General features: G+C 39.8%; 1 protein-coding gene across 1 annotated transcript; it reads left to right on the forward strand.

Moving 5' to 3' along the window:
* Positions 1–3,188: 3,188 nt before the first annotated feature.
* Positions 3,189–21,591, forward strand: LOC134504013 (uncharacterized). Its single transcript, XM_063313007.1, has 14 exons — positions 3,189–3,263; positions 4,409–4,538; positions 5,361–5,473; positions 6,698–6,788; positions 10,451–10,530; positions 11,488–11,532; positions 12,647–12,681; positions 13,139–13,311; positions 14,111–14,198; positions 14,923–14,997; positions 16,954–17,034; positions 18,471–19,264; positions 19,784–19,863; positions 20,105–21,591. Exons 1-14 carry the CDS (start codon positions 3,205–3,207, stop codon positions 20,163–20,165), a joined length of 1,905 nt encoding a protein of 634 aa, XP_063169077.1. The 5' UTR covers positions 3,189–3,204; the 3' UTR covers positions 20,166–21,591.
* Positions 21,592–22,130: the final 539 nt, after the last annotated feature.

The raw sequence follows: 22,130 nt of genomic DNA on the forward strand, positions 1-22,130 counted from the left end.
ATTGTTCAGGAGGCGGCAACAAAATACATCCCAAAGAAAGAGAAAACCAAGAAGGCAAAATGGCTGTCTGCTGAGACACTAGAAGTAGCCCAAGAAAGAAGGAAAGCAAAAGGCAACAGTGATAGGGGGAGATATGCCCAATTAAATGCAAAATTCCAGAGGTTAGCCAGAAGAGATAAGGAATTATTTTTAAACAAGCAATGCGCCGAAGTGGAAGAAGACAATAGAATAAGAAGGACAAGAGATCTCTTCCAGAAAATTAGAAACACCGGAGGTAAATCCAGGCAAAAATGGATATGATCAAAAACAAAGATGGCAAGGACCTAACAGAACAAGAGGAGATCAAGAAAAGGTGGCAAGACTATACAGAAGACCTGTATAGGAAGGATAACAATATTGGGGATAGCTTTGACGGTGTGGTCAGTGAGCTAGAGCCAGACATCCTGAAGAGTGAGGTTGAATGGGCCTTGAGAAGCATTGCTAATAACAAGGCAGCAGGAGATGACGGCATCCCAGCTGAATTGTTCAAAACCTTGCGAGATGATGCTGTAAAGGTAATACATGCTATATGCCAGCAAATTTGGAAAACACAAGAATGGCCATCAGATTGGAAAAAATCAACTTATATCCCCATACCAAAAAAGGGAAACTCTAAAGAATGTTCAAACTATCAAACAGTGGCACTCAGTTCACATGCCAGTAAAGTAATGCTCAAGATCCTGCAAGGTAGACTTCAGCAATTCATGGAGCGAGAATTGCCAGATGTACAAGCTGGGTTTAGAAAAGGCAGAGGAACTAGGGACCAAATTGCCAATATCCGCTGGATAATGGAAAAAGCCAGGGAGTTTCAGAAAAACATCTATTTCTGTTTTATTGACTATTCTAAAGCCTTTGACTGTGTGGACCATAACAAATTGTGGCAAGTTCTTAGTGGTATGGGGATACCAAGTCATCTTGTCTGCCTCCTGAAGAATCTGTATAACGACCAAGTAGCAACAGTAAGAACAGACCACAGAACAATGGACTGGTTTAAGATTGGGAAAGGAGTATGGCAGGGCTCTGTACTCTCACCCTACCTATTCAACTTGTACGCAGAACACATCATGTGATGTGCTGGGCTTGAGGAATCCAAGGCTGGAGTTAAAATCTCTGGAAGAAACATTAACAATCTCAGATAGACAGATGATACCACTTTGATGGCTGAAAGTGAAGAGGAACTGAGGAGCCTTATGATGAAGGTGAAAGAAGAAAGTGCAAAAGCTGGCCTGCAGCTAAACCTCAAAAAAACCAAGACTATGGCAACCAGCTTGATTGATAACTAGCAAATAGAGGGAGAAAACATAGAGGCAGTTAAAGACTTTGTATTTCTAGGTGCAAAGATTACTGCAGATGCTGACTGCAGTCAGGAACTCAGTAGACGTTTAATCCTTGGGAGAAGAGCAATGACAAATCTCGATAAAATAGTTAAGAGCAGAGACATCACACTGACAACAAATGTCCGCATAGTTAAAGCAATGGTATTCCCAGTAGTAACATATGGCTGCGAGAGCTGGACCATAAGGAAGGCTGAGAGAAGGAAGATCGATGCTTTTGAACTGTGGTGTTGGAGGAAAATTCTGGGAGTGCCTTGGACTGCCAGAAGATCAAACCAGTCCCTCCTCCAGGAAATAAAGCCAGACTGCTCACTTGAGGGAATGATATTAAAGGCAAAACTGAAATACTTTGGCCACATAATGAGAAGACAGGACAGCCTGGAGAAGATGCTGATGCTAGGGAGAGTGGAAGGCAAAAGGAAGAGGGGCCGACCAAGGGCAAGATGGATGGATGACATTCTAGAGGTGACGGACTCCTCCCTGGGGAGCTGGGGGTGTTGATGACCGACAGGAAGCTCTGGCGTGGGCTGGTCCATGAAGTCACAAAGAGTCGGAAGCCACTGAATGAATAAACAACAAAATTGTGACAAAGGGGGAAAACACTTCCTTTTATAATTCTTTTCTTTATCTTTGCTATATTATTTTTTCTTTCCATTTTTCTTTTTATATAACTTTTTTTTCTGCACTATTTTTTCTTTTCTTTTTTCTTTTTGTAGTTTGTATTAGTTTTTATCTGTATAACTGTAAGGTAAAGGTAAAGGTTTCCCTTGACATTAAGTCCAATCGTGTCCAACTCTAGGGGGCGGTGCTCACCTCCGTTTCAAAGCCGAAGAGCCGCGTTTGTCTGTAGGTGCTTCCGTGGTCATGCGGCCAGCATGACTAAAGGAAACACCGTCACCTGCCCGCCAAAGCGGTACCTATTAGTCTACTCACATTTGCATGTTTTTGAACTGCTAGGTTGGCAGCAGCTGGGACTAGCAACGGGAGATCACCCCGTCACGCGGATTCGAACTGCCGACCTTCCCATCGGCAAGCTCAGCAGCTCAGCGGTTTAACCCGCAACGCCACCGTGTCCCTCTGTATAACTGTAATGCTTAATACAATTATTTTTAAAAAAACAAGAAATTGACATTGGTAAGCCCACAAAATGTGGGCTGCAAGATCAAGTCTGCCCGCACGTTAAGGCTGGAAAAGGCTGGCGTGTGCTCGCCTTGTCCAAACAACGGAAACCGGCGTCGGCGGCCCGGCCGTTGAACGAACGAGCTGCAGTAGCGCCTTTGTTTCCCCTTCGCGCTGGGCTGCAGGGACGCGGAGCGGCGCGGCGCGCAACAGCTCCGCCCGCGGCCGCCTTGCTTTCGCCTACCAAGAGCGGGTGGCTTTAACGGGAGGAGGAGCCCGGGCGGTGACGCGGAAATGAGGCCTCTCCGTCCTGCGAAGGGGACCGGGCGGCCGGAGGCTGCGTTGCCGCCGTCCGCATGGATCAGGGCCAGGCGCCGTATAGCTTGCGCAAAAGGAAGTCTCCGCGCCGCTCGCAGCCCGGCGGGTGAGCTCGTAGAACGGCGGCCGGGGCAGAAGCGGCGAAACCGAGTGGGTGGGAGGGACGTTCCCCGCGTAGATCACCGCTAGCCCCGCTGCGTGTATCCGTGGTCCCACCGAGGCGCTGGGGAGTGGGGCTTCCCTCGGCCCCGGTCCGCTTTCGCCTCTCTAGTCCCACCCCCTGATTCTCCGCTCTTGCGCGCGACAGTTTCGCTTTCGCGCGCGGAGTGGCTCTTGCAAGTCCGTCGGGATTTGGTTGGACCGAGGCGAGTTGCGCCTGGGGTTGCCGCGGAGGATGGTTTCGCTCCCAGTCGCGTTTGCGTGGCGTCTGAGAGGCGCTGGTGGACCCCCGGGGTAAAGGTTGGCGACTGGGGTGTTGGGTTCATTTCAGAGGATTTCCTACCAAGCGGGGATAAGATATTTCAGCATCCCTGGATCAATTTTTTGTTCTGGCTTTCTGGGAGAACCTTTGATGGTTCAAAGCTTAGTTCCCATTTTATTTGGAAGTATGCAACTTCTTGCTGAGTTCATTATTTAGTTTATTACGACCTCATCAGGGTGTCATAAACATAGGTTTTGCTCCTTATTGTACAGGATGCTTCTAAAGAGGGGAGGAATGATTGAGGAGGTAGGAAAAATAAGCAGCTGCTGTAAGCCCAGGTGTTGAAAGCAAGTTTCTAGGGCTGCCTTCATGCAGAAAGGACCCTAGATATCCTTGGGCATGGCTCTACAAGTCTTCTGCTGAGTTCTTGGTTGAATGCAAGCTCCTCCTTGTCTGGCTGACAGCACAAGCGAGGAATCAGGACACTACAGGTAGTCTATATTTGGAAAGAGGAACTACTAGGCATAGCCAATCTTTGAATGAGTAGAATGGTGGGATTTATATGCTACTCAACCTAATGAAGGAATCGTGGTTTGTTAAATGGCTGGATTCATATGGATTAAGTAGAGAACTGGTTTGGGGAAGTGGTTAAGGTACCAGCTTAGAAACTGGGAGGCTCTGAATTCTAGTCCTGCCTTAGGAATGGAAGCCAGCTGGGTGACTTTGGGTCAGTCACTTTCTCCCAGTCCTAGGAAGAAGGCAAGAAGGCACTTCCAAACAAACTTGCCAAGAAAAATGTAGGGACTAGTCCAGGCCATTGCCAGGAGTCAAAACTGACTTGAACCCCCCTAAATAACAACAACAATTTATTAATTAATACTACCTTTAACACCATCAAACCCCTACATCTTCTTTGGGAAGGATTCGATAGGTGGATAAAAATGCCAAATCCAGTCTAAACTTCTGGTTGGCTGTGTGACCAATCATCATAATAAACAACCATAGGTTCACATCTCATGTCTTGCTTTTCTAATTTTTTGCTTAGAATGATGCATTGTCATTGCCAGTACTGTGTGGTTTACCTTACTGTCCTCTCCAGAGGATGCTGAGTTGAATCGATGCTTCCTTCCCACCATTTTTTCAGAAGATTTTTGACTTTGCTAATATTTTTTGCCAGTTTAGACACTGAGGACAGCCTGACCAGCAGGAATAGACCTAACTATTTGGAGCCTTGGATTGTGACTCTTCTGCTGGAATACAAAGAATCTGTAACCAGAACAGATGGACAGCTTGGACATGTCCTGAAGGTGGACTTTCAAACTGTTTTATTTGATTTATGTTGTCCTTCCTCCATCTTACTAGGAATGCAGACCTGCACATCCTTGGTTAGTTGGTTGGTTTTTACTTTGCAGCCGATTAGAGACAGGCTAGAGCAGCTATTGGTGGTCTTTTTAAGATTGTGAGCACATTTGGAATGTTGAGAGTGAGTCTTGCACGCAATCACAAAAATTGTATGAGGAAGCTTTCTTAGTTATAAAATGACTGCAGTCATTGGCCTGGCTAATTGCAAAATATAGTACCTGTTTACCAAGGTTAAACTGGTATCATATTTCCTGCTGCTTCCCCTAGAACAGTGTTTTTCAACCTCAGCTGGCTGGGAAATTCTGGGAGTTGAAGTCCACACATCTTAAAAGTTGCTGAAGTTGAAAAATATTGCTCTGGACATCCAGGGTGCTCACTTGTAGCTCAGCGCTGTTCTTTTTTTTTTTTTCTGAAATAACAGCAACACTTCTAAACAAAACTCCGGGTTGCTTTGAGCTACCATCTGCATCTTCTAAGAATTCTTATGGAGCCCCCATGAGGCATCCTTGTTATTAAAGATTACGAGACTTCTTTTTCCTTTATACTGTGCCATCTTCCAATGCATTTTTTTTTCTATTTTAAACTAAAACAGACAGGTGGAAGAATCCAATAGACAGCCAAGGGAATTGTCTGCAGATATATTGGTGTCTGTGATACCACTCTGCCAATCTCTGCTTTACGCTGATGGAGAATGATGGGTCCAAGTCACTGAGAAAACGTGGTTTCCAAATAAGTTGGTATGGTGTAATTTTTGCCTTCTCCCCTAGGTTTTGAATGAGCCAAAGATTCAACAGGATGCTAAGCAGGGCCCAGAAACGATTCTGTATATTGGAGATGGACATCACTATATTGAAGTGGTGGTTGCAGCCAAAGCTGAAAGGTACAGTTTAAGAATTATTTTACATTCATTCCTGGATTACAGATATATGGATTTGTACCACATCCAAAATTTAGGTTTCTCTTTGCATAAACTCTATACTTCAATTTTATAGGACTTCTGTATTGCTATGGTCAGAATTTATTGCAATTCATAATTTCATTTTATGATTTAAGGTGTGCTGACCATGATTTCTGACATCTGTGCCTTGCTTTGAGCTTGATAACGATTTTCAAGCTTTTAAAACGGTGTAACATATTCTGTCCTTCACAATGTATTAATGATATACTGGAAAATTCTAATTCTATGACATTTGTAAATCCCTTGTTTAGTCATTTGTTCCTACTTCTTTATTTCTTTATTTTATTCTCTTTCCTTCTCCATTTATATGTTTCCTCTGAAATGTTTGATAGATATGTATTTGTGTGTGTGTGTACGTTTTTAAAGAATGCTTTGAGTTCCTGGATCAACTGGATGAAGTTCTGGAGATGGGAAGCCATGAAGTGGTTGAATGAAATTGGTATCTGAGTAAACAACCTTTGGTAATGTAGAAGAAACGCTAGTGACTTCAACCTGTACTGCATTGTTGTGCATTGGTGTGATTGTAGTATTACTATATTCAATATTTAGACCCCAGAATAGCACTTTAGACATAATATATCTTCCATAGATATTAATTTAGAAATGTTGCACTTCTACAGAGATTATCATAACTAGGTGAACCTTCCACTGGATTTTATCATTTGTCTGTAACAAAATATGGGGAGTTGTGCCAATCTAGTGGTGGGTTGATAATTCTATCTTCAAAATTAGTTATATCTTTATCAGTGAATTATATTTGAACTAGTATTTTAGATTCTGGAATTATGGTCGTGTGTTTTCTTTTAAAGGTGCCAACATTTTATATGTGGTTTTAAAATAATCTTTTCTTGGGAAAATATTTATACTCTACAAGATGCTCGAGGCAATTTATGAGAGGTGGGCTTTGTGTCCCTTTTTCTTTGTGCCGACATGGAAAGTTAGGCTGTTGAGAATATATGTTGACTTTGGTTTTTTTGTCAATAAAAATAGATTCCCAGTTTCTGAGGAAATTGATGGGTCTTCTTAAATTGTGTATACAGAATCCTGCCTTTTTCAGATCATTTTGGAAGAGTATCGGTCTTAGCTGTAGGAGACAGTTTGATATCTACCCATTTGCCAATACATTTCTCCCTATCTGTTTCTCAGCTCTATAGCTCAGTCTGGATTTTCTGGTATTATTGGCCAATTCATCATCTTGCAGAATTATAGAGTGTGTTTTAAAGCGGCAACTAAAATGGTAAGGTGTTCAATGTTCTTGTAGTGGTTTTTTGGGGGGAGGACATGCTGACATGTAGTTTGATGCTCCAGTGATGTGACATGGAAATACAGTCTTCATGACATTTTTTAATAACTATTGTGAAGATAGGAAACAGGGTTTCAGGATGGCTGGCCTGCAGTGGACTAGAACTAAGAGAAGGACAGATAATGGCTGCATTCGCACATTTTACTAACTCAGAGTTTAACTAGAGTTTTTTTTTAATAAGCCACAGTGATCTGATTGGATTTATTTATTTATTTATCTATCAAATTTCATCATAACTTTCCTGCACTGAGGACAACACTTAGCATTGGAGTGGCATGTCATTTAAATGTAAAAAGCATTAAATAATATGATCACTTTGCAGTCATGTGTTGAATAATTTCTCCCTTTCTATCACGTTACAAATTAAAATTTGGTATCAACTTTGGAGATCTCTGGAAGGATCTATTATAGTTATGGTGACCATATTTTCTTGGGAAAAATGGACAAACCTGAAAAAGAGACAAATCTGAAAGAGGTTCATAAGGATAAAATATTTTAATTGCTTATATTTAAAACTTCGCTTTACAAATGAAAATTCAAGAGCAAAACCAAGAAAAATGCACATTCTAATACAAATATCTACAACCAAACAGTATCTGTAAATTTATTTTAAAAAGACAATTCAATTTCCATATTTTTCACGTGAATGTGAAGGACTGTGCCTTAATTGGTACCATTTGCATGGTAAAAGTTAAATGATGAAAATAAACGACAAAAGTGAGTGTTCGAAAAATAAATCTAAACGACAGCTTTCTGAATTAAAGGACTGTCCTTTAAAATAAAGGATGTATGGTCACTGTAAGTAAAACACACAGCGGCCAACACACAGACAGTCCTTTAATTCAGAAAGCTGACCTTTTGATTTATTTATTTTTCAAAAATTCACCTTTGTCCTTTATATGTAATTTTTTTACCATACAAATGGCGCCACTTCAGGCACGGTCTTTCACATTCATGTGAAAAATATGGAAATTGAATTGTCTTTTTAAAATAAATTTTAAAATACATTTACAGATACCATTTGATTGTAGATATTTTTATTAGAGTGTGCATTTTTGTAGTTTTTCTTGGTTTTGCTCTTGAATTTTCCTTTGTAAAGCAAAGTTATAAACAAAAACTTTTTTTTTATCCTTATGAACCTCTTTCAGATTTGCCCCTTTTTCAGGTTTGTCCTTTATTTTTTCCAGGAAGATATGATCACCTTAGCTTTACTTCTTGTTTATTTTGTATTTGTATTGTGTATGTTTTTATTTTAATGTTGCAAGTTGATTTACTAAAGAAATAATGAAAAAAATAAAACTGTTCGTTGTTGCTATTGATGACTTCGTGCCCTGATCAATGTTTGGGGCAACACGCTGGCATTAATATATTGATACATAATTAACATATTCTAGTAGGCCAGGATCCTTCCTTATTAGTTTATTTAGGAGGCAGCTCAGAACAAACTGCAGTTCCTAGATCTTGTAATTACTGTTATTTTTGGCTTTTCAAGGCTTTTTCTGTAATTTCTGTTACTGATTTTATAGATGCTTGTAGTGCCACCAAAGCTGATTTTCGAAATCAGCATGGAAATGCATGAGGATGATTGTTGAATCATTTAAGACTCAGATTATTCATTATGGGGTGTTTATTTCCCTGGGCTACCCCCTTGTTATAGTGTCCCCCTTTGTTTGTTCAAATGGCCTCCATTTCCTAAATAAGGGAAAGTAGATTTGTCCCGTGATGGGGAAGAAGCAGTTTGGGTTGGAGAGAAAATGGCGAACCAAGAAGGGACCGCATTGAGGAGCTGATGGCCAGCCAGTTCCTCCCACAAATTGGCGGGAATGTTTATGAGGACTTTAGCCAAGGTGGTGGCATGTGTGGATGTGATATTGTGGTGTTTTCACTGCGTTGGGCAGCTCCGTGGATTGTTCCACATAAAAAGTATTTCCTAGCATGAAGTTTCATCTTGGTTGGAGAGTTAGCCAGGATTTGCAATGTCTGTTTGCTTTTTCCCTCAGTTTTTCCTCTTCTAATACAGGTAGTCCTCATTTAACAACCATAATTGGGACCGACAACTCGGTTGTTAAGAGAAGAGGCCACTAAGTGAAACTGCAACTGTGCTTACAATTTTTCTTCAGCTTTCCTTTGCTTTGCAGACCTGCGAAGGTTATAAATGCAAGGATTGGCCGCAAAGTTACTTTTTCATCACTGTTGTCACTGTAAACGGTCACTAAACGAGGCAGTCGCTAAATGAAGACTACCTGTATGAAGAAATAGGAAGAACCCCTCCCGCCACAAAGTTAACAATATGATGATGACAGCCTGTAAAATAACTCCAATAAAGAAACCATCCCAAATTCAACCAAATTGCTTGAGGTCCTCTTTATCATGCCAACTTTCCTCACATTTGAATGTGGACTGACCCACTGCAACAGCCCGCTCCCGCCAGTCAAGGGTTGCTTTATCTTTCAAGATTGAAAAAATAATTCATCCCCTGTGTGCAGGGGGAAAAAATCCACCATTTTTGAGGGCTTGATCGGCTCACCCAAGGTGGGGATGTTGCCAAGCAGAATATATGTATCCTTAGCCCGCAATGTTTGGCCTCAGATGTTAACACTCCGGTGGTTTCAGGCCTAAAACGTAGCATTTTGTGGCATTTTTGAAGCGTCCCTGAGGGAGCATCTCCGCTTCCATTAAATCCTCTTTAGCCATAACAGGCCTTTCAGGGCTCTGAATCTTCCTTCCTCCTTAATGGAGAAATGGAGGTCAAAGCAGAACCCGCCCCACACTGCTGCTTTTCTTCCTCTGTTCTAGTGGGGTTTTCGTGAGTTTGGGGAGACGATTTTCTCCAAGGAAAACTTTGGATATTCAGGAAACAGAGACACCATCTTTGCTATTTAAAAGCCACAAGGAGTCTCACGGGACCTTTTATTATTTTGTTTCTACTGCCACAGAGAGGAAGGTGCTTCATTGGGAAGGCGGATCCCATAGATGGGGGAACCGGTTGGATCATTTGATGCTCCCTTTCTCAAGCAGCAAAATGTCTTTGGTTGATTATTTTCTGCTCTTGTTCTTGCTTCTGCCAGTGGTTGAATGCAACGGAGGGAGAAGGCCCCTGGCCTTTTGCAGCTTAGGGTCATTTTGGGGCGGGGGCATAATACTGTAAGGCTAAAGCTTCTAATTTGGGCTCCTTTCGCTTCCTGAATTCCGTAGCCAGCATAGCCATTGCCGAGCATAGTTTCTTTAGGGTGTTTATATCTTCATTTCTGTTTGAAAGGTCCCCTAATTTTGTCCTCACCACCACCTTGTGTGAAGGTAGATTGGTCTGAGAGGCAAGGACTGGCCCAAAGTCACCCAGTGAGCTTTGTACCCAAGTGGGATTTGAACTTGGGTCTCCCTGGGTTCAAATTCCACCATTTAACCATCACTTTGTTCTGGATCTTGAATTCCACATGTTTGGAGGGCACCTGGGTTGGGAAAGCCTGCCTTGGTGGCTTTTTATCAAAGCCATGCTACTTTCTCTCCGTCATTGGAACATGGGAGGTCATGTACAGTCTGAGATTTCTCCTTGTCTAGGCAAAGTATAATTAATTGTGTTTGTCTTTCACTTTCAGGAAGATTGTCAATTTTATCTCACCCTTGAGTGTTTCCGTGTCATGCCCATGAAGAGGCAGGAGAAGAGGCTATGGGATTGGTGAGACCCATAAGAATACTAAGTTTAGTTGTGGGGTTGGTATGCCTATGTGGAAGACAAGAGCCTAGGCTCAAACCCTGAATCTTCTGCATCCCATTGAACATGCCTCCCATTTTAATCAGGGATAGGGAGCTTAGCAAAATGAATTATTTCTAAACACTTCTATTGTAGTACAATATCTGCTATTGACTATTGTCTTACTGTAGAGTTGAGCAGCCTTACAAATTTAATAGTCAGAAGGGATTTGGAAAGAGGAAGAATTAAACATTACAGCAGGTGGCAACATCTAGCTGACCTTTTGATTTTCAAAAAGCTATGTATGGTTGGTCTTGGTATTTGGATGAAAGATCACACCAGTTCCAAGACTGTCAGTTAGCAGTTGGAAAGATATACTCCAAGAAGACAATACTTCCATATTGTTGCCAAGAGAGCAACATGGATATGTCCATGTAGTCACCAGCAGTTGACCTGAACTTGAGGGAGAATTGACAGTTATCTTTACCTAAAGATTAAAATGGAAGATTTGGGACATCAAGACAACCATTTCTTTTTCTTTATCTAATTTAATTGGTCTTTATGACATTGCCCCCTTCTTTGGCTACTCATTTGGATTGGGTGAAGATCTATGGGATACATCCTCATCCCTGAAAATTCTCACAAACTATTGTTTATTAATGAAAGTCAGGGCTGACATGAATGCTTTGAGCTGCAGTTCAGTTTCAAATGGACTTTCCCAGATAATAAAAATCAGTAATTTGAACCTGACTATACTTATACAACCTCCCCGGGGAAATTCAGATACCAACCAAACTGACAAGATGGTTAAGGTTCTATATATGTCAAAACAATCAGCTTCTGTTTCAAAAGTTTCACTGAAATACTGATTGGAGGTGGTTTTGTTATCTGAGTTTTCACTGTGATAAAAAACTGAGGATGTTAAATGTCTTTTTTATATAGCAATCAGGAGCCATCAGTCCTGCAAAAGATAAAGGAACTATGGCAGTAAGTATGTGGGCCAGTTACTTGATTCTGTTCTGTAAGTGATCTTAAAACTAGCAGTATGTCCAAGTTCTGGTTTGCTCATAGCAATAAACGCTTCAGAATCTTCCTATGTATCGTAGAATATTCCAGGTTCTTATTACATAAATTTCAACACATAATCCAAGAAAGAGGCTTTAACTTTTTATTGTATCGTTACCACATTATGCATTCATTATGTGAATGGCAGCCTGTCTCATACTTGAGGAGCAATAGGACATTTGCTTTTTCTTCATTAATAATAATTAACAAATTAATGAATAATCCATTAATAATCCCTTAATAAGCAGGATAGTCCTTGATTCCAGACATAAGTACAGCTTTGTTAATCCATTTTCCATTTCCCTTTTCCCTGCGAAATACATTAGCTGAGCCACCAAAACAACTTTAGTTCTCCATTCTCATGACAAATTAGTAATGCAGCATGGTCCAGAACTCAAAATTGCTGCTTGTAGAGACAATTCTCATTTTGATTAAAGAGGAAGATAAAGGAAATAGTTTTTTCTCTTTTCTACCTAGCACAATATGTAGACAAGTCAAAATGTGGCTTACTTTTAACAAGAAACACCTAGCTATTATAATTAGTAAATTGTGGGTTTATGGCATAACTTAAGGTAAAGGCACACTAGAAATTTTCAATTATTTCATAAGCCATGGGTAAACCATAGCTTAAAGCAGTGTGCAAAATCAGTTACCTATTGATAGCTTGTATTGTTAATACTGGCAGCTGAAATGTGCATTGATGTTCAAAGTTGGTCCTCTCGTCCTAGGTTCCCTCAAATCCATCCTCCACTGTTACCATTTTTACTTATTTATGCTTATCCTAGGTGGATGATGGATACCCACCCCTAATGAGCTGGCATTGGTTAGGGCTGAAGAACAGAAATATCTCAAAAGTTACATTCTTGGGTGGTTCAGACTGGGGTGGAAGAAGCTTGGGAGAAAACAAAAGTAACTTGTATATAGGAGAGATTCAGGATGTAAATCAAAGAGAAGGGAGGGCTGAAGGCTTGGCAAGATTATCATGCTTAATTCTTGTCATGCTTAACTCTTGATACTGTCTGATTATATATTTCAGGAAAAGCTTTGTCCTGCAACCATGGTTCAGCTCAGGTATGCTAGATTAAATGTTGGGGGCTTTTAAAATAAAATTTAGTGAAAAGTGGGGTTGGTATGAAGTGGATTCCTCTATTTTCTACATTATATTTCATTATGGAACAAATCTTATCTGTGTTTTATGCCCTTAATAGAGAATTAATAAAGGACTTCTCTTTCTCCCTTTGGACCACTTAAAATAAAGGCTGGACATTTATAACACAATTCTTTCCTAAGTTGTATTTTGTTCGCAACATAACTTTTTCACCTTGTTAGATAGATTCAAAGATGCTTACCTTCAAGCCAGAATAGTTACACAAAATGATGCAAATGTATTTCTGATCATGACAATTGATTAAAAAAATAGTTTAGTATTGATAGTTCTATGTTGTTCAGACCTAAAGTGAAATGTTATGGGATCTTGCTTGTAAGCTGATCACCTATTTATAATGTGCTTTTTCTTGTTCTGTACAAGAATCACCATCTGTTTCCCAAGTATTGAAAGAGATAAACCAGGATCAACTGAGCACTTTGAAACAAAGCGCTAAAGATTGTCTCAACTTATTGGACCCTGGGAAAATGTTGGATTCTGAGCAACTGGCAGTATATCCTAACACTAAATGGCAACTGGAACGGAAGCAAGATAAGGTTTGTATTAACATGTCTTCTGTGCCCTGGTTATGACATCTCAATCTATATACTATTAAAACTCTGGCATCTGTTTGATATTTGTAACCTTTAACTAGGTGAAATGGTGCGTCTTGGCCAACAGTTTTTGAACCAAGGGACTTCAAACGGGCTAACTTACAGAATACGTCCAAAATCTGGGTCCCATGATTCCCATGGAATAGAAATTTGGCAAATTTTCATAAAACATTTTATGACATAACATTATCATAAAACATTTAATGACATAATACAAAATGTCATAAAACATTTCCTGTGGTCAACTCCTGATGTTTGGCTGGGCTATACATTTCAATATGGGCTACTTTCAAGGCAGATACATCTTTGAATGTCTCCCTGAATTTTTAAGAACTTTTCCAGTACATTTAGAAGCTCTGCCATTTTCAAAGGCATTGAAGGATCTGGTAAGGAAATACCTCTGAAACGATAACCCAAAGGGTCACTGGTTGTCTAGTTAAAATTATAGGTGGAGGGGATGATGATAGTTCGGCAAAGACCTCTGGTGAAGGGATAGATAATGGAAAATTAGGAAACATAGAGAAGGAGAAAAACTGTTAAAGCGTTTATTCCTGATTATGAGGCTTTGACTACTCAGAACAGTGGGCTATTTTCTTTAGAACTATTTTTATAGTTAGTTCATTCCTAGGATAAGAATGAAAGCAGGGAAAATTGGAAGGAACTTTGCACTTGTGAAAGAGCAACTGGGAATGGAATGTTCTCTTTTTGTAAAGCAGAAACAGATGAACAGTTCTGATTTCAGATACACCAAGACATCTTTACTGTTCCAGCTAAGTTCCTGGTGATCAGTGCAGAAAATGAGGCAGCACTTTCCCGGTCCTACGCATCAAGTGAGTGTCAGAACTGGGGGCCAGATTTATGGATGAATGTGGGTTGGCTTGGAAGTTCTTATTCTAAGGCAGTGCTCCTGGTTTCAAAGTATGCAAGTGCTATAGTTAAATATCGTAATTGTAATGGCAGTTGGTAAGGAATGGCATAATCTGCGTGAAATTGAGGGTGAAATTTTGTGGGAAGTGTTTCTGCTTATAGCCCATGGCCAGCTTATTATATAGGATGGCCAGACATAAAAAATGGGTTACGTTTTAAGTTCACAAGATTTTTTTTAGTTTTTATTGAGGCACATTCTGCAATCTGTAGCATCATGGTCTACAGGATTTATGTGGATCCTGTGGATTCAGTTACAAGTATTCTATTATTACAAGTGGAAAGTAGTGGCGGCTATCAACTGGGGTAGCCCCCCTAAATCAATGTTGGGTATAGTCACTATCCCAAATGTATAGGCTTAGAACAAAACAAGGCAATTCCCAAGCCATAGTTGGATAAATTAAAGCTATATTGCATAGTTTTAATTTGTTTCTGAAGTATATTTGTCGCCCTTTCTTTTTGCAAGATGTTATATACACATATATGTTTGCCTTATTGCATATTTTACATTCCAACATTTGCTGTTGGTGAGTAATAGATTAAGCCCTTAAGTATACTTGGGTGAATTAATCTAAAGTTATATCCTTTTGCAGAGAGTAGGTGCTGATAGCCAAGCTCTTTTTTTCTCAGAGACCCCTCAAGCTGTTCCTGAAACTGATGAAAATATTCAAGATGATGACCGCAGTACTATATCCTTTTTCAGTGGTGAGTAGCATTTGTTGCCTTTTGCGAACTAGCAGGTGAATGGTGCAGTTCTTTTAAACTTCCTTCTAACGAAAGGGGATATTACAAAGACTTAGGTCTCAACATTCAGAAAGCTCTAAATTAGAGCTTTCATAGAGGCTGATTAGCCAAAACCAACCAGTATTTTGTAATAATTATTGATGCCCAACTATATAAGTCCATGTAGCAGAGCCAAGATGGCCTTTTCAACCAATAATAAAAACCTATTAAAAAGACCGAACTAATCACTTCAGTTTTCAAACTCTGCACAATTGTATCCCTCTGAGAAACAAAGGTGATACGGAAGCTCCCAGAATGGGTGGATTCCACCTTCCCTTAAGTTCTCAGGGGGAGAGATGTACAAATGTTACATTTTGTCATGCCCCCATGTACAGGGTTGCACATGATTTCCCCCTCCCCTCTTAGAAAGAGGGGAAATGTCTGTTTTTACACAGTGTATATCCTGTGTGATGTTTTCAATTGCATTGACCACCAGGAGGCACCATTTAACCAATTTCATTTCTTCCCCTTCCAAAGGGGGTGGTGATGAAGTCACGTAAAACCTCAAATGTATGGGGCATGACATAATGTAACATCTGTCTCAGAGCCTAATGGACAGTATATACCATTCTGAGAGCTTTTAGATGTCCCTTCCGACAACCACAGAACACCAGGACCTGGATAGCTTCTAAAACTAATGCACTGTATATAGTCCTCTGAAATGTGAAGGTCTGCAAATTTAATCCTGGGTAGGAGACTTGAACCTGATAGAATAACTTTTGTGTCTGAAGTTCCAGTAAAGGATGAAACTCTCACATGGTGCCTGCCTTCTGGTGGGCAATGTAACTGAAAGCTGATATGGGGAAATGTGACATTCACCTTCCTATGTTTCTTAATGTATCTATGAAGATATATGGATAAGTATGTTTAAATAGTTATTCATAGTTCAAAACTTGCTGAATTTCATGCACTGTACTCATTTACTCTAAGTTGAATAACACTGGAATTCACCTATTATTGAGTCTCAGGATAAAATTTATAGCGATTATGTCTTTCATAGACCCTTTGAGAATTTCAGTTCAGCTGTTCTTTACAATAAAATGAGATTTATTAATAGGAATTATATGTTAGACAAAACATGATTTTTAATGGCTGGCTTACTGTAATTTCATGTGAAGCCAAAGTGTGTGAAGAATATGTGCAGCTGGACATCAAATACATAAAAGCAACAATACTGTGCTTGTGAATCAGAGTAGTTTAATACAGGAAGCAACCCTATTTTCAAAACCTAACACTATTTATGAAGTGCATCCAGAAGACCTTCCTCCTAGATCAAATTTTGGATGAACTTAAGTGGGTTTATTTATTTATTTAATTTTTATCCCGCCTTTATTATTTTTATAAATAACTCAAGGCGGCAAACATACCTAATACTCCTTCCTCTTCCTATTTTCCCCACAACCTCCACCCTGTGAGGTGAGTTGGGCTGAGAGAGAGGGACTGGCCCAAGGTCACCCAGCCGGCTTTCATGCCTATGGCGGGACTAGAACTCTCCTACCATGCCTGATTGGCTCTTGGGCTGAGAGGGAGGGAGTGGCCCACGGTCACCCAGACGGCTTTCATGCCTAAGGCGGGACTAGAACTCTCCTACCACGCCTGATTGGCTCTTGGGCTGAGAGGGAGGGACTGGCCCAAGGTCACCCAGCCCGCTTTCATGCCTCAGGCAGGAGTAGAACTCACGGCTTCCTTTCTTACACTCACGTTTCTGAGCAAAGTCCCATTTGCTTGGGGTACTTCCAGTGGTTGTCTCTGTGTAAGAATTGATTCCTAGAATCCTTTGCAATGTTTGAGCATTGCTGCTCCTCGTCACCTGATTCTGATCTGCTCCACCTTTCAAGGAATATTTTGAGGAAGATGTTTACTTGCTTTTCCTTACAGCAGCAGATTCTGCAAGTTTGGATGGATCCTTAGAGAATCCCTGGGATGCATTCCCAGGAATAACTTTGAGCTCCTCTAGTGGTGAGTGAGATTAGAAGCTAACCATCACCCTTAATCACCATTTTTCTATAACAATAGGACTAATTATGTTGGTTTCCAAACCTTCACTTCTGAAGCCCGTTAATTCAAGTGTTGAACTGGTCTACTGGCTGTTGTTATTCACTTCAACGCTTTCCCCCTTTTCTAGCAACGTGCTAATTACCTTTTTCTCTGCCATTGTGAACAGCCCTTTGCAGAAATCTCTCTTTTGCTTTGCCTTCATGCAAGGGCATGATGGCAAACATTACTGGCATTGCCAAGACTTTGATACTACTCATTAATGTTTTTTTATGACTGATGCCAATGTTGTTTTAGTCTATAGTTGAAACCATGTTTAATGAATAAATTACATTTGGTTCATAGACTGCACAAACTGAAAGCAAGCAAACCATTTTAAAGCTTATCATAACGTCTGCATCTTATGATCAAAACAGAAGCAACAAAAACTGACCAAATTTTCCATCTTAAAAAAATGTTGCAAGTTATGGGAGATTTTGATACTAAGCACCAAAAAATATTTGCAGTAACTCTGAAATTTAGAATAATTTCAGGCAAACAGCGGTGGAGAAAATTATCCCAGTTTGTGTATGGGTAAAAAACTCTTGAATTACTGTTTCTGCTCTAATCAAAATTTCATTTTCCTCTGGATAGTTTAAAATAATTCCCTCCCCTGGCAAACCAGTTGTGAATCTGTTCTGTTATATCCATTCTGACACTAACAGAGAGGAGTTACTAAGGAGTCAGGTGTCAATAAAATAATCAAATATTTTATTAGAGTAAAATATTAATTAAAAGAGCTGCATGCTTAAAACCAACTCTGCGGTGGACTTCACAAATGAAGTAGCTATAAGATCAGATCCTGTTGGTAAACACACTAAGTGCTTTCCTGGTTAAAACCTCCTAGGAGTGAGATTGGCCTGCCTAAAATTCTCTTTCCTAAAAGGGAATTGCAAAATACCCACGCTGAATCCTTTGAGAACAAAAGTGAATCTGCAGCCATCAGTATTTTCCTTACGTGGATCTGATCTTCATTCTATGCTAGCGTTTGTACCTCTGATTAAAAGTATTTATGAGAAAAGAAGGTAAAGGTTGCCACACAAGAATCCCCGCAAGTTCCTCAGTTTCAAATGAGACATCTAAATATAAGCAATTGGGGGGCAGTAAAATCTCTTGTCATTTTCTCCTGGGAATGGGGCTGGAAGCTTGTCTCTTTTGTGAAGTTGTTCGCTGTTTAGATAACGGTCAGCTCCACTTTGATCGGTGTGAGAAAAACTTTTGATGCTGCCAGGGGGCTTTATATGTGTTCCTGTTAAGCTGCTTGTGCACTAGTTTTAGGATACCTGCTTCCAGCTAGGGTGGATGGGTACTGTTACATGCCTTGAAACAGCCGATGTTTTTGGTGTTTTGCCCTTTGACAGATACTTCTGGCACATCTCCTGGCCTTCCCCAGACACAGCAGATGCTCCTGGCCAGTCCTGCTGAAGAAGCAAATACACACTCCAGTGCTTGTGCCTCAGATTTCCTGGAGCCTTGTGATAATCTGTCTCACTGTAGTTCTGAGCAGGCTGCACCTGTGAGGCCTCCAACACTGCTTCATCCTCAGGACAGTGAATTTCCCAAGGGAGCCGCCAACTGGGAATCTGGTCTGATTGCGCCAACTACAGCAGGCCAGGCCAGTGAAATTGCAGACAGTGTTCCTTGTGGTCAGCCATTAAATAAATCTCGTCTTCACAATTCTGTGCATCTTTATTCTCCTGTCCATCATTCCACTGAGGGCGACTTCTCCTCTGAGGCGGTGTCCGAAAATAGGAAAGACTGTCTGTCCCATGCACAGAGGGCTAAGAGGATGACAGCTAGATGGAAATGCCTTGAAAAATATGTGTCAGCTAAAAGGAAACAGGTGCTAGATGAAGAGGAACCTTCTGAGACTTTTTCTGGTCCAACTTGTAGTAGTAATCTGGAAGCTGTAGGGCAGTGCTCTACTGGGACTGTTAAAAAATCTAGTAATCCAAATAAGAAACATTTACATCGGTATCCTACCATGAAATTTGTAAGTACTCCCAAGAAAAGACGGTTCAAGGCGATCCAGATTCAGCAGTCGTGTGTATGCCCCCAGTGCAGTTGTGCAGAGAGACTTCTAGAAAAAGGGAGTGAGCAGGAACCGACAGGAATGGTCACCAGGAAGTCAAAGCAAATTGGAGTTCAACAAAAGGTAAATCTGTGATCTGAGTGAAGGAAAATTATGATAAACCTCTGTATAGCTTTGTTTTGTGACCAGATCAGAGTGGAATTAGGGATTCCCTAATCTTTGCAATGGAAATTCCAGTCTTTTCTCTAGTCCTCCTAGTTTTGCATGTATGTTTTGATTGCCAGTATGAATTTATATTCAGTCAGTAAAACATTACTGACAATTAAACTGAGTGAGAAACCCACAAGGTGACAACATTTTGATGCTCTCATTTTGGGAATGTCAGGTGAGAATGCTGGAATCCTGTGCTGTGTCTTTGTTCAAGTATGAAATGCTGGCTATTTAAAAATACTAGTTTAATTTGGGTGGGTCCTGCAAGCACTCTTTTGGTATCAGTGGGAACCATATTGCTGACTTCTGACTTAACACTTTCTAACTCTTCTCTCATCCCCCTCCCCAAGCTGTTCCAAGACAGTGATTAAGATATGACCAGAATCTTAAAAGAAAACAAGAATTGTTTGTTTCTCTCTCTCTTCCTCCTAGGAGTGTGTGAAAGGAGACCGTTTTCATTTTATACACAACCCGCCAACACCTGAGCTCTGCTCTCAAGTGCAATCTGTAAGGTTAGTGTCTTTCCTAGCTAGTCATACATATCATGGGAAGGGACTATATTAAATGTGCTGGACCAGAACAACCATACATTTATGGAGAGCAGAAGCTGCAGAGTTTCTTCAGCGACTGCTGCCTTCCAAAAAATCTTGCTAATAACTTTACCTTTTTGCTCCTGAGACACAACACATTTGAATATTTGCTTACCTTCAGATCTTGTGCTTTCATTACAATATGTCTGTTTTTGATCTATAGGATCTCAAGAGCATTACTGGGATGGGCACGCTGGGTTTTCAGCAACATGCAGAAGCAGTAAACTTCCCGAGATTCCTTGATCACAAGTTGAATTATCTAGACACTTTTGCTATGTTAGTCTGTTCTGTTCTTTATTCGATTTTTTTGAAGACAGATATGCTGTTTTAGTTTCACATACAAAAAGAAAAGGTACCCTTCACATTTTCATCTAAGGTTGTTCAGATGTCTAGAGCAAAGACTGCTTTGATTTTAAGTACAAAGATGTGCCACTGTTTCTTTAGGGGATGGTGGTATGACAGTGCTATAATACAAAATGCTCCTGTTTATAAAAGACTATAAATGGGACTCAGCTATAAATGTAAGTTGTTTGTATTATTTTTGTTTTGTAACTTGTTAAAATAAACTGGTAACTATTACAGTTTGTCTTGTATTTCATAAAGGTAAGATTTTTTTAAGTAGGGGAAAGCTTTCTGCTTTTTACAGTTGGTTGTAAATAGAAGGCAAAGAAATTTAGTCTTTTAAATGTGACATATGGAAAGTACTCTTCCTAAGCTAGTGAGCACTGGCATGCAAAACTTGCAGTTTTATCTGCAATGAGGGATATATTTAAGGAGCTTACCAATTTTAAAGTTAGAGAAGATCTGTATCCTAAGTGCTTATTTGAGCTGGTCCACAAATTGCTCACATTATTGTATTCATTTTGCTCCCTTGATAAATTTACCCTTAAAGTATATCCTCTGTCCAGTAATGTCTAAATTTTACATGTTGCACGATTTACTTGTATCTTAGAATTATTTTTCCCACAGGTGGCATCTGAGTTTGTAGAGCATAAATACAGTAGCGTGTAGCTACAGCCACATAGTGGTGTTTAATGCAATTAAGAATACAAAATGAAATTGTGGGAACAAACTATGTATTCCAGACCTCATAGTAGTCAGTGAGATACCGCTAGTAAGCCTGCAACACATGAAGGCAAATGAGATTATTCTCCATAACAAAAACAGAGTTTATATCTTTATGCTTCTAAAGATGGAAGTTCCATTACAGGTTATGCCTGATACTCATGAATTTCTTTTATCCCTTTTAGAGCATTATGAGTAGTGGATATAATTGCTTCTTGAGGCTGTAGCTTTCATAATTCAGTATTGTATAAAGAACTTACTTTGTCTATTCTCAATCTACTGTCAGTTTCATTAGTTAACTATGAAGCAAAGCAATATTAAATTTGTACAGCACTTTCCAGGAGATGGATACGCTGTGTCATTAAGGTAACTGAGTGTGGCATGGAGAAAGGCATTATGGAAGAAGAAGATAAACATTCATTACTATAATAGAAATTCATCTAATGAAGTGCTATACAAATGTAAACATTTCTTGCTTTAAGTGATGAAGGGTTTATATAATGGTATATATTTATAAAAAAATGCCATAAAGGAAGTAAACAATTTATGCCAACATCAATATGAATTAAAATGCTTGATTTTTAATTATTTTTGTCATTTCCTTCTTTCATTTAATTACAAAATATTTCATATAGCTTACATGCTGGATAAAATGTTTTGAAAATTAAAACAAATTAGGAAAAATACAACAGCACAGCTCTCATAAAAAATATACCTTGTGTGCCAATTTTCCAAATTTGAGCACAGTCACTCAAACATAGTTTGAAAGTTAAAATAAAATTCTGTGATTCTTTGCTTTAAAATAAGGACCTTAATGTAAATACATTGGCTATTTGTGCTAGAATATTTTTTAAAGATGCATGCAATAATCATCTGGTAATAGATGACAGATACCCAAGTACAATACAAGGAGCTCAACTCCCACTGAGCGTCTCTCATGGTTTAGACTGAATGGCAGTTGAACTATTATGCCAAAATGTTCTTTATCTGTGTGGAAACAGGTGTGTCTTTGTGTGGAGTTCTACCATTAGTGGACACAGTGTGTTGTGAGAACTCTGCATCTGGTGTGGCTGCACATACCCTGTTACCTTGACTGTGGTGTGGTCCATAACTGCTCCTTGTTC

Source organism: Candoia aspera, chromosome 11 (genome assembly GCF_035149785.1).
Source record: "Candoia aspera isolate rCanAsp1 chromosome 11, rCanAsp1.hap2, whole genome shotgun sequence".
Lineage (NCBI taxonomy): Eukaryota > Metazoa > Chordata > Lepidosauria > Squamata > Boidae > Candoia > Candoia aspera.